Source organism: Camelus bactrianus, chromosome 25 (genome assembly GCF_048773025.1).
Source record: "Camelus bactrianus isolate YW-2024 breed Bactrian camel chromosome 25, ASM4877302v1, whole genome shotgun sequence".
In the NCBI taxonomy this organism is placed as follows: domain Eukaryota; kingdom Metazoa; phylum Chordata; class Mammalia; order Artiodactyla; family Camelidae; genus Camelus; species Camelus bactrianus.
The window spans coordinates 3,103,510-3,116,346 of NC_133563.1; the positions used below are offsets into that span (position 1 = coordinate 3,103,510).

General features: G+C 33.7%; 1 protein-coding gene across 1 annotated transcript in view; it reads right to left on the minus strand.

Annotated features, from left to right (window-relative positions):
- Window positions 1-371: 371 nt before the first annotated feature.
- TRIQK (triple QxxK/R motif containing) overlaps window positions 372-12,837 on the minus strand; it is a 79,210-nt gene continuing 66,744 nt past the window's right edge. The window contains exons 4-5 of the mRNA XM_045505427.2: window positions 8,934-9,019; window positions 372-3,511 (exon numbers count right to left, since the gene is read on the minus strand). Coding sequence (XP_045361383.1) covers window positions 3,398-3,511; window positions 8,934-9,019 — 200 coding nt within the window. The 3' untranslated portion in view covers window positions 372-3,397. The remainder of the gene's footprint in view (window positions 3,512-8,933; window positions 9,020-12,837) is intronic.

The following is a 12,837-nucleotide window of genomic DNA, read 5'->3' on the forward strand; positions in this document are numbered from 1 at the left end:
TTAAAATTCAAGTTTACATTTCTAGAGATGTATTTCTGAAGCTTATCAAGAGCATAACTCACTCTACTGAATTGTCACTGACTATATAATTTTAGAATCTGGAAAACACAGTGCTTTAGCTTTCACATAAATATAAATGTTATCATGAACATTTAGTTTTATTTTCAATGGGGGTGAAGATCTATACTAAGTTAAATTAAAAACAGTGAGTATGGTTTTTAACAATGCTGAGACAAAAACAGCATATCTGATTTCCTAGCAAAGAGCAACGTTTCTGTTCTACCGCAAATTCAATGCTAGTTGTTCTGAGGAGAACCAGGATGAAACGTGTAAATGTCCCAGTGCAACAAAAGACCATAAAGGCTAAAGGCTAAGAGTTGACAGATATTGTGATATTTAAGTTTTATTTATTAAACGCAAACAATTTTTGATCATCTACTACGTGCAAAAACTGTGCCAGATTCCAAGAGGACGAAAAAAGATTAACTTAAATTGTAACATGCATTTATTAAATATGTGCAGATCACCCTTGTTGTTGGAATTACAGAAATGAACAAGAACATATTCTCAGGATCTCACAGTCATCGGTTGGGGTGGGACTACTCCCACCTTTATGAAAAATTGAAAAGATTAGAAAATCTTCAAGTATTTTGCCACCTTAAAACAACAACAAACCCCATACCGGTACTAAGATAGTCTTTTAGTTCATTTGTGTTAAAAGAAATTCTAGACGAGGTCTTGTTTTCACAACATCTCCTCTCCAATGAATTTATATATTCCTTATTTTGCATGCAAGATTAGAACCAGCAACCCTCCAAGTTTCGTTCACAGTGTTCCGTAGGCTGTATGTTAAGTCAGCTGCATTAGTTGAAATTTATTCTGCAGAGAAGAGTATGTTAACAGATAGATTCTAACATTCTGAAAAGTCATTATAATTGTTTCTGGTTTTGTCTTCTGAATTATTCTCAGCGGCGAATTATTGGAGGGGGAAAACCCATGCCTAAAACTGGTGTCTGGTGCCAGTCTCAGATTTACACTCGCTATCCAAAAGTGTAGTCCCCTGAAACCAAAGGCCGGATATCACCTCTTTGTCTTCAAAGATTGAAACCAGATTTCAACCTGGGGTTTCTCTACAGAGGACTAGCTGATTCCCAGTTAATGTGAGTTTGAAAAATTTGCATGTCACAAAAATAGTGTTTTGTAAACATATATTGTTTCAAATGATGTCCTATTTATTAAAATCAGAGTTTAGACTTTGGGACTTGCCACAAGTCAATCAGTCACACACATGGACTGGCCACAGATTCAGAGGATCAGTAAAACTAGGGAGTGAATTGCCTCGAATTATACAGTGTTTAGGCTAATATTCATTACTATCAGAAACAACGTTTTTTTCCCCAAAAGAGTATCTGAAGAGTAGCATAGGATGGTAAAGTTTTTTCCCAGGGTTATGAATTTTCAAATATTTCTAACAGTGTAATCATCTATTTTAAATACCGTAAATCCTGTTATATCCCACTTGGGTAGGTATCTAATAAACAATTATTACACCTCCTTGCATTTAAATTACCACTGAAATTAGAAATAATCTTTATTTAACATGAGTGTATTTAACACCATATGGGAGGGGAAATAACTAAATGAAAATTGTTCACGTAAATGTGATCGGAGTAGGGGAAAGCAGTATTTCTTGACATGTGGCGTGTCACTCAGGAAAGTAAAAGACCCATCATATCCAAAATGCCAGCTTGGATATTCCCTTGCCACCCACTTCACGAACAGACTTACCACATGGCATTAAATGCTGCAACCTTTCCTAAAAATGCCACTTGGATGGGCCCGCTGTGGTAAGTGTATAGGAACTCTTGGTCTGTCTCCTGAGTTTGTGATTTCAAGGGGAAGAATCCAGTAAATAGCATTGGCTGAATTTTGTCCTCAGATGTTTGGCATAAATGATCTGTGAGGACACTGGAACTTTTGGCTGTTTTCACACTGCTGAAATAAATTATACTACTTGAAAAAATTCTACAGAACATAATGCTACACAGCCACGTTCAACTACCTGCAAAAGTCTCAAAAACTTTCTTCTCTTGGTGAGAATGGAAACAATTGTAATGTTTTATTTACTCTTTATAAATACAATTCATTTACTGTAAAATACCTTATGCACATGTTTCCAACTATTCATTTTCTATACATCTTTTTATAAGGCAGGAACTAACAACTCTGTTGTGGACACATATTTTTCCATTTTCTAAGCATCATGTATTTACGTGTCGTAAAAATATTTTAAAATTCCATTACTGGTAAAAAAAAACAATTGAATACACTGGTCGTTACACGCCAACAAATGTAAAATATCTTGAAAAATTTTATAAACCAAGAACTACATATGCAAGTAATACAGACATATATTTTCTTCTATTACTCACTTTCCGTGAAAGAGTTCCGACTGATTTAACTCTCAAGAGACAAGATTTTGTAAAGCAAGTTCGTGTTGTTCAGACATAAGACAACCCAATAAAATGATGCCGAGTTGGGTAGGACTTCTGCTGTTACTGCTGTGTGAAAAAGACTGCACAATTAAATGACAGATTGTTACGTATCTCCCGAACAAGAGGGGCAAACTGATTCTGCAAGCAGCCAGAACGACATAATTAAAATAGAACTCCAAGTTTATATTAATAGAGTAATAAGTTAATTAAAATCAAGATCAACTGAACTTTCTATTTACAACCAGTTCAGACAGCCCAAGAGGAAAGGAACTCTGTTTTAGAGACATATGTGACTCTTTGAGCTTCTGTCATCCAGGTGCCATTTCTGATGGAGCACATGTGCACTGAACAGTTGGCAGGGAAGGAAAAAGATTACTGGAGATGTATGTGCAGATAGTCACTCTAATGATATAAAATACGTCTGGAAAGAAAGCAGGGCTTCTTTGTAAGATGAAAAATTTCCCATGACTTCTCATTCCTTTTAGGCTCTGAATGTGACTGGAGAATGTTTCTGTAAATGAGGATATATACTTTTACTTATGCTGTACATGGAGCAAAAAGAGATTTAGTCATCTGTAAGGGATGGAGTTATACACATAAATTGGCTGAGACATCCGAAGAATTTAGGATCTGTTTTCCATTTTATCTAAATGCACCATGAATAGGTTGCCTGTCAAAGTAGAAAGATTTACAGAAGTATCCGGTAGCATACGTTATACTACACTGCTAGGTAAGGTTCTTTTCTTGATATCTTATGCAACTATTGAAGAAGATATTTCTGCAAACTGAAAGGACCAGCAGAAAAAAAATTCAAGATGTTTCTGTTTCAGTACATCAGAAAGTACTGGTCAAGAGGTGTTTTTATAAAATTATTTTCTTCTCGTTCATTGATTGCTGCTCAACTAATCTTCATCTGGTTCCAGATCGGGGTTGACATCTGTGGACAGTCTGAGATAAAAGAAAGCATAGAAAGCCAGTAGGAGGACCAGTAGGGCTGCAAGGACAAGACCAACTTCCTGAGGAGAGAAAAGAAAAGTAGATTTGCAATTCATGAAATGAGATTGGTTAACGTTTTCAGCTCCGTGAGACAAAATGACCCAATAAAGAACGAACAATTACATTCTTTTGAACACTTTCCATCATTAAGTAGAGGAACTTATTTTGTACCTTGCAATACCCACTATGAAATGGCAAGGACATCAGTGGGTGATGGTTTGTGTTTGTCCAATAGTAAATGTAACACTTACAACTGTCATATATCTTCATAGTTTGGATATCACAATGGTGGGTGCAAGCAATGTCGTTTGTGCCTCCACAGTGTATCTTTCTCTATTTGAGTATGTTTCACTTTATCTCTTGCTTCGATACATCTATTATCAGTATGGCATTCGGATTCAGCTTTTTCAAACAATTATCATTCCTTTTCCATAAGGAAGAAGCTATTATAACCAGCTTCTAGATTATGTCTCTGAAAACGTCTTTGTTAAATTATTTTTTATTGAAACCTGTTTTTAACTTCTAAATTCTATATAGTTTGTGATGTGGCAGAACAAAACAGGATAAGTACTCTGAGCTCATGAAGCACGATCCAGGATAATGCCCACAACTGTCAAGGACGGTCCGGGCTACTTTGGTGATTCGATGTGGATTGTACTAAGCAATTACATTGAAATAACAGCCAAAAAATTTGCCACACATACAATGACAAAAATCATATTATGTTTCAAAAAGTCTATAAACTTTTTTATACATATACATACCATGAGGGAACTTTCTCACAATTAACCTATCATTTGGCTAAATAGAAAACAGAACAAATAATGCTAGTACAGTATCATACGAGGCCAAAATAGTCCCTCCTAATTTTCCCTCCTGTATCACGTCCTTTCCTGGCGTTACTTTACGGAGGAGCAATTTATTTGCATTTACAGAAATGTATTTTACATTTCGTAAGAGTGCAAAGTTAATAATTCAATGTATGCCACTTAATAAACTTTAAAAACATTCAAATGAATTTGGTTTATAATCAACATGTATTTTTTTTACCTGAACGTTGAAATTAAAAATGGACACAGATTTTTAGCTTCATAATGGCATTTTTTTTTCAGATTTCCAAACTATGAAAATAAATATTAATAAAAGCTATGGGGTTGAAAGGCTTGGTGTCAACGATATTTGTAAGATGTGATTTTTCAATCTAATATATCAATATAATGTCAAATCAAAGTGACTTTTTCTCTGTTGCAGTTGGAATACTTTGGCATCTCAAAAGGGCATGGCAGCATCAGACAGGTTTCATTTATTTTCTTGTATCCACAGCTGTGCTCCCAGACCCATCTGGTTAGACAGCTACTAATTTTAAGAGGATGTAATAAACAAGTGACACACAACTGCAAACTCCATCTGTTCTGTACAGTGGACAACAGAATGCTCGGCAGCAGTCACCATTCACATCAGCTTAACGCAAGAATAAAGTTTGTGCTCTCGACTGGCGACCGTGATTCTCATCTCGTGGATAATCACCTCTAATTGCTGCTTTTCACTCCTTCTTATCCTTTCAGACAATTCTGTATCATCTTCATTGTATATTTTCAGAATATCCAGAGGCAGGAAAAAAGGGTTTGGAGGTAGAAAGCAGAGAACATTCACAGAATACAACTTCAGAGGATCCGTTAATTCAGTTAAGTCTATTCAATATACTACGGTGTGGGGGTGGGGCTTAAGAAGTATTGGATGAGGAGGTACAGCGAATCATTTTTTTCCCCCAAAATGTCCCTATTCTGTTAGGGGGATAAGCATTGTGAGGACTGCATGTTTGGAGCGTTTGAAAAATGGTAAAATTTGAAAATACTGCTTTCAGAATGCTGGTCACACTAACCATAACTTAGAGACCCACAGGCATTTAGGACTGCCCCACCCTCGGCCATTTTTAGTTTTAGATCAGAAAAGACAAAAAGAACAAAAATAATGGTTCTAGCTGGCTCACCCCAACGGGTTGTTAGCAGGATCTGGCTGACATCTGAATATTTGATTTATGTAAGAGAAAATTCAAATTTTTGATCCTTATTCTTTTATTATACTTTTCAAATAAACCTAAATAAACTAATGAATTTGTAATCAACTAATAAAAAATAGATTATCTTTTTCCCTCTAAATACTAGGAAACACAGCTATTGCATTCTAAAAAATGTCTAGTGACTCTGCAATTTTGAAAAATAACAGCGAATATTAGTGTGCAAATATTTTTTTAGGTGGTACTCATTTCATTATGGGGTCATAAATTATGACATTTTGTTTATATTGGTAAGAGATGGGAACTAATAGAAATTAATTCTACATTTTGAAGCAGCCATATCTTATTCTGAATCATTACTGTTTCCTGAAGTCATTTTCTATCACTAAACACACATTTATTAAAAAAAAGGCCAGAAGCCCGTATTGTATACATTTTATAACTCCAGCCTATTATTTCTCAATCAACACTGTAGATTTTATATGGTAATGAAATCTGGAAGTAATTTCTTTTTTTTTCAATATATGAGTTTTTTTTTTCATTTTTTTCATTTTATTTTTTATTGAAGTATAGTTGATTTACAATGTTATTTTCAGGTATACAGCAAAGCAATTTAGTTACACATATACATATGTATGTATATTTTCTTTTCAGATTGTTTTCCATTATATGTTGCTACAAGAAACTGAATACAGTTCCCTGTGTTATACAGTACGCCCTTGTTGTTTATCTATTTTTTATATAATAATGTGTAACTGTTAATCCCAATGGAAGTGATTTCTTGTATAAATGCCTCCAAGACTATTATGTCTTATTCATCTTTCTTTTCACAGGTTCTACAATATTGCAATACTCACGGCAATTTCTAAATAAATAATGAAGGACTGAATCAGATTTCTATAATCTATATACAAGGTATATTAAAACTATGTAATGTTTTCAAAACTTTACAGCAATAACATGCATAATACTAACGCCACAGCAAAACTCAGAACATTGTGCAATATGTAATAGAGTCACACAATGCAGACTTAGATTGAAGTTTGATTAGATCTTAAGGCCAATGACAAACATCCAAGGAAAGTTTTATTCATGCAGACCAGTAATAGCTAATTCAAGGAAATGTTTTCTCAACCAGCTAACCATCCGTAAAGGACTTCTATGTCCTAGGTTCAGCGTTAAGTGTTCTATAGTATTATTGAACTCGCCTGACTCGAGTTAATGGCATAAAATCCACTTCACAAATGCACCAGCTCAGACTCAGCTGGATCATGGTAACAGGAAGAGGAAAGAGGAGTGTGACTCTAGGCCTCTTTATTTCGTGTTGTTGGATCATTGCTGTTATTTTTCTATTCCACGCAGCTGTTCGTATTTTCTGTAAATTATTTTAGGATTATAACTATTATTCATTCGAAAAAAATAAGTGATAAAGTAGTATAACATAGTGGTCATCTTGTATTAACCAGGTAAGAGTCAAACATGTTTGATGCTCATTAGTCCTTAGTTGCTTCTCTGACATTATCAATACGGATAAAATCACTCACCGGGGAAATTAAATAGCATTAAATGGCAATTGCTGAAAGAAACTTCGTTATTTAAAATCCTCTGCGAAAATGACAAGGCAATCAAAGTCTGACAGGGCAAACTAATTAGTATGCCAGATTTGAAATGTAAAACAGCTCCATGGTTCTGATTTTTAAAAGTTTCATATCATTTTAATGGGCTCTGCACATAAATTTTCAAGCAAAGTAAACAGTGTATAAAGTTAAGGTTTTGTCCTTCACAGGTTTACAAATCAAAATGATATGCTAGCTTAGTAAAAAGAAGCTATGTTTTGATGTCAGAAACTGTTGTACATACTTTAAATCATAAATAACATCTAAGAAAAAATTTTTCTCATAAAAGATACACAAATTCCGCATTTTTTTAAAAAGACACTAGATAACTGCACTGTAAAGTAGACTTATACTAGGAATATAGTTATTTCCTCCAATTAAAACAATACGAAAAATTATAAGATCAAATGAAAAACGGGATGTATACAGGGAGGGGTATGTATCAGTCAATGAATGGCTGCACTGTTTTTCAAATTCTGATGTATAGCTGCTCATACTGTGCCACAAAGTGGAGTGTGCTACCCCAATATTTTTCTAAAAACAAAACAACACCGAAGTACTGTATCGTGAAAGATAAAAGTAAGTGACATTGCTTTCCTGGAAAATGACAGACAAAGCTCTCACTACGAGAGACAATCATCAGGTAGTTAATTGCAAAATAAAAAACGAAGCACTGGTTTTAGAAAGTTCATGCCACGGAAATCATTTTAAAGATGAATGAAATTTCATATGAAATTAGAAGACTTCAAAAGATTAATCATCTCTCTTTTAAACAAAAAGGCAATTCACTTTTTTTTTTCCCATTAAAAACTGACACACAGCTCTAAGTGAGGAGATGGTGTTGTGAAAACATACTGTATCACCCAGTAATGCTTGATCAAAATCAGCTATCAGAAGTAAAAAGAAGGCAGTGTTTCGTGATCATAATAGCAAATTCTGGAAGACAACCAAATACATCATCTGGCAGTTCAACAGCTGTTACAGCTTGGTAGTAATACCTTGGCATTTGCTGTAAGCTATAACTTAGAAAAATTGATTTTTCATCTGCCAGATAAAAAACCAAAATCTCCTTTTAACATTTTAATATTTAAAATAAAATATATCGACTAGTCACTTTAATTTTACACATTTGACAGTAGAGCCATTAAATTAATTTTTCTATTTATAGTTTAATTTGACTCTAAATACAGGGCAAAGAGTTGACATGGGTAATAATGTCAACGTAATTCTGTTGAACTTCATTGTTCCAGCACATTGGATTAATATCTGCTAACACCATTCTCAGTTGCTTTTATCCCTCTTAAGCAGTTGAAACACTGGTTTTCTAAAAGAACAAGTTTGGGAACATCATTAGAATTTTATCACAGAGGGTACTGACAACAATAATAAGACACAGGTAACATTACCTCTATTAATGATCTAAGTGTACATAATTATAACTAAAATTTAAACAACCATAAAATCAAACTTATTGCAAGTGAGAGAAGTTTTTGATCCAGGCCACATATATCACTAAAATGTATGCAAGATAAATACAGTAGCTAGAGAAAAAATAAATTGAAACTTTCAGTGCAGTTGGTTCTCTTAAGTGACACTGAGTCCTATTCTTAGAACTGATAAAATCTTAGGATAGGAAGGATGTTTCTCATTAAGTAAATTCTTTATTTAAAAAAAAACCCTTTAATTCTGGCATTTGACTTAGATTTTGAAATGTCATAAAACATTTAGAATTCAACATTTATGCAGTTCAGTTTTAGAAAATGAAACGGCACGCATCCATCAAATTGTCAAGTTACCAAACACGAGTACCTTTATGCCTAGCGCTGTTTTCTTGGCTTCTGCTTTTAATTTGGTTGCTCGTAAAATGGGTTTGGTTTTTTTATAATCCTGTTTACCTAGAAAGAAATAATTCCAGACAATGAGCTATAATTCAAGTTTAACAGCCATCTGAAATGTCAAAGAACATTTAAATAGAGTAAAACTGGGACACAAAGTTGCCAAGTAATTCCCAGTTATGGAAGCTATAAACTTGTCACCCTAAGGTCAACTTTTCCTCCTTTCTTACTTTTCCAGGAAGAAGATTTGACAGACATCCTTGATTTGCTGTGTGGTTAAAATCAAAAAAGATTAAAAAAAAATCATTCTAGAGAATAAGATGTTTAAAGTAAAGAGAGTAAACCTTTTAAAAGCATTTGGGGAAAAATGAGGAAATAAATGAGTATACATAAGATCCCATTACGTAGGTAAAGTTAACTTTGTCTTCACAATTGAAGAATAAACAGTACATTAGAGATGTATTTTATTCTGATATATTAAGTAGTCAATAATTGGAGAAATATCCTCAGGTTTTCTCTAAGTAAGAAACTAGAGAAGGATCTGTAAATAATTAACTTTCAGTTGGTGAATTCATTAGAAAAAAGAATGTGTTTAACTTTTGTTTACTCTCGATAGAGGAGAGACTAAACATGGCTAGATAAATGATAGCTACATTTAGATATTATTTCAGTCTTCTCTACCACATTTCCCAACCCAAAATGAACAAAACTCAGTTAGTGTCACCAAATTTGCTGTTTTGTGTGTACCATCTGGTGACCCGACTAATGACTAACAAAAGAGCTATTACACAGCCTGTGAGGAAAAGCTTTAACACCACCACCAACAACAAAAATATTGACTAGAATAATATACTTGCTTGCTGTTGCTAATCAAACTTAGCTAAGAATTGGGTCAAATGAGTCTCAAATGTAATATGTCATTCTGAGTGGAAGTTAACACTTGACTACATACTCTATTTAGCTATTTTATATTCTTATTTGGCCTTGTTTCCAACTTAACTCCCTTTCTTTTCAATCACCAGTTCCTTTCCAAAACTTGCCCCTAAATTTTCTTTGTCTAAATAATACAACTTCTACCTCCAACGTCCACATCTTCCTCCCACTGAAGTCAATCTGAAAGCAGTTTTTCTAAAGTAGAATCATCAAAATTTAATGTGTGATATATTTCTTAATGTGTTTGCTAATGATTCAAAAGTACCTTTAAAATTCCATATAGATTTTTAGAATTAGAAATGGCAGGGAGAAGTGAGATAAATGGATGGGAGTAATGAAGAAATGTAATATTTGTGTTCATTAGACACATAAAAGAGTGTGTTTGGCTGAAGAGCTATGTAGTTTTTTTGAAAGAGAGAGTGTACACTGTTCCCTTAACTGCAACTGGAGAGCAGTCATTCAGGATCCATGAGCTTGCAGAAGCTTAATAAATATTATTTGATGCTAGGGTTTAATGATCCAGAAATGAGCCAATTGTAAAAAAACAAAGTATATCAAAGTGATCTAAATTTAAATTATGGAATGAAAAAAATAAGGAAAAAATATTACTCTAGTCCATTTTAAATCAGCAACATTTAATTTTGCTGGAAAAAAACCTGAAGTGTTCACTCTGATTTCACATCTCAACCATCAAACTATTCACATCATTATTCCTGCTGAGACATAAACAGCTCAGAACAATGACACTGGTGACACATCAGATGTCCCCACTCAGGGTTACAAAGCAAGTTTCTAATGAGAATCTAAAAAGATATTTCAAGATTATGGATTTCAGGCCAAGGAGTCATGCCTTGTGTTATCTTATATACGCCCTAAAATAAACTCCGGGTGCAACAGGAACAAAATGAACAAAAAAGATTATGTTAACCCATCTGCTTTTCATACACACGTGCAATATTCTGGGTGATGTGTCTGTCATAAAAAGGATTCAAATCCACCTCAAAGAGTCAATGTTGAAGTGAGACTTTATCGCTCTCCTTCACTTGCCATTGGTTAAATAATGTGTTCTACTTCAACTCCTATAATCTCTTAAAGAATAATACTTCTAGATTTATATTAAAATTGATGTGAATATTTGAAGCTGTATTTATAATAAATAGATGGTTTTAAAAATTATTGTACACCTGGTACTTCTCCAAATAGTGCATCTGTCATTAATTTAGCATTCTCCTTGCTGGCTATGCTATCCAAGTATATATTGCAAAATGTGGTTTCAGTCTACTAAGTGAAAACGTTTACAGGCGCATCTGTTAAGTTCTTTATAACTAAAACCAGATCTTTCCATTATACCCAAAGACATTTTTAACATTTTAATTTTTTATGACTTCAAGAAAAATACCTATGCCCACATGATTGTAAAAAAAGTATAAAATAAGAAGCTCCTGCTGGCTGAGTACTTACATCTAAAAAAATACATTTATATAATCTAGATTTTATTTGTAGACAGTTTCTTAGCTACAAGTGGATTTGATTTTGGTTATATCAGTAATGCAATAACCAAGGTAGCTGTTTAGCAACCGCTCATTACGTTTTATATGAGAGAAATTCACCTGGATAATTCAAGCCTATGAAGCCAATGCACAGCCTTCATCATCTAGTTTCTCTCTTCTCAGTTACACCATTCACCACATTTCTGTATTTTCATTTCCTGTGACACAGTTTAGGCAACGAAAGCTTTCTCTCCCTTCTTGACACTTTTTGATGGACTGGTTCATGCTTCCTCCCTCCAATAAAGTCCTATAATATTATTTTATTAGATTTTATTTTAAAATTATCTTATAGTGAAATTGACATTTTTTCCTTTTAGCATACAGTTTAATTAACTATAGTGCTTATGTACAGATTCATGTAACTACTATTATAACCAGGATACAGAAAAGCTGTGTCATTCCCAAAATTCCTTGTGCTATCCTTCTGTACCCACCTCCCTCCCACCCATAGTTCCTGGCAACCACTGATCTATTTGTCCATTTCTATAGCTTTGTCTTTTCAATAATGTGGCAATAGTGTGACAAGAGCTTCTTGTATTCAGCATGAGGCATTTAAACTCACCTACTTCACCTGAGTTGTATTGTATCAGCAGTTCACTCTTCTTTACTGCTGATTAGTATTCCACTAGATGAAGGTATCAGAGTTTATTCATTCACTCATTGAAGTACATCTGGGTTATGGCCAGTGTTTGGCAAGTCTGACAAGAGCTACTATAAACACAGGTGTACAGGTTTTTATGTGAACATAAGTTTTCACTTCTCAGGGTAGGATCGCTGAGTCCTATGGTAAGTATATATTTAACTTTGTAAGAAATCGGCAAACCACTTTCCAGAGTGGCTATACCATTTTGCATTCCCACCAGCAGTGAATGAGCGTTCTGGTAGCCTTGCATCATCACCAGCACTTGGTGTTATTTTATCAAGGCTGTCTAACTTTTTAGTGTATAATTGTTTACAGCATTCCCTATAATCCATTCTATATGTGTGAGGCTGATAGTAGTATATCCTGTTTCATTACTGAGACTAGTAATTTGAGTATTTTTTTCCTCTTAGTCTAGTTAAAGATTTTTCAGTTTTGTTGATCTTTCTCAATAACAAGCTATGGGTTTTCTTGATTTTTTTCCTACTGTTTTCCTCTTTGTATTTTGTTTATTTCCACTCTGATCTTTATTATTTTCTTTTTCAGATTGTTTTGGCTTTAGTTTGCTCTTTTTTTTTTTCTAATTTGTTTAGATGGAAATTTAGGTTATGGATACGAAATCTTTCTTCTTTCTTAATATAGTTATTAACAGGTATACATTTCCATTTCTTCATATTTACCTGTACAGTTACTTTTACTGGTGTTAAATTATTATTTTTGTTTGTAGATTCAAGTTACTGCCTGTGTACTTTCAT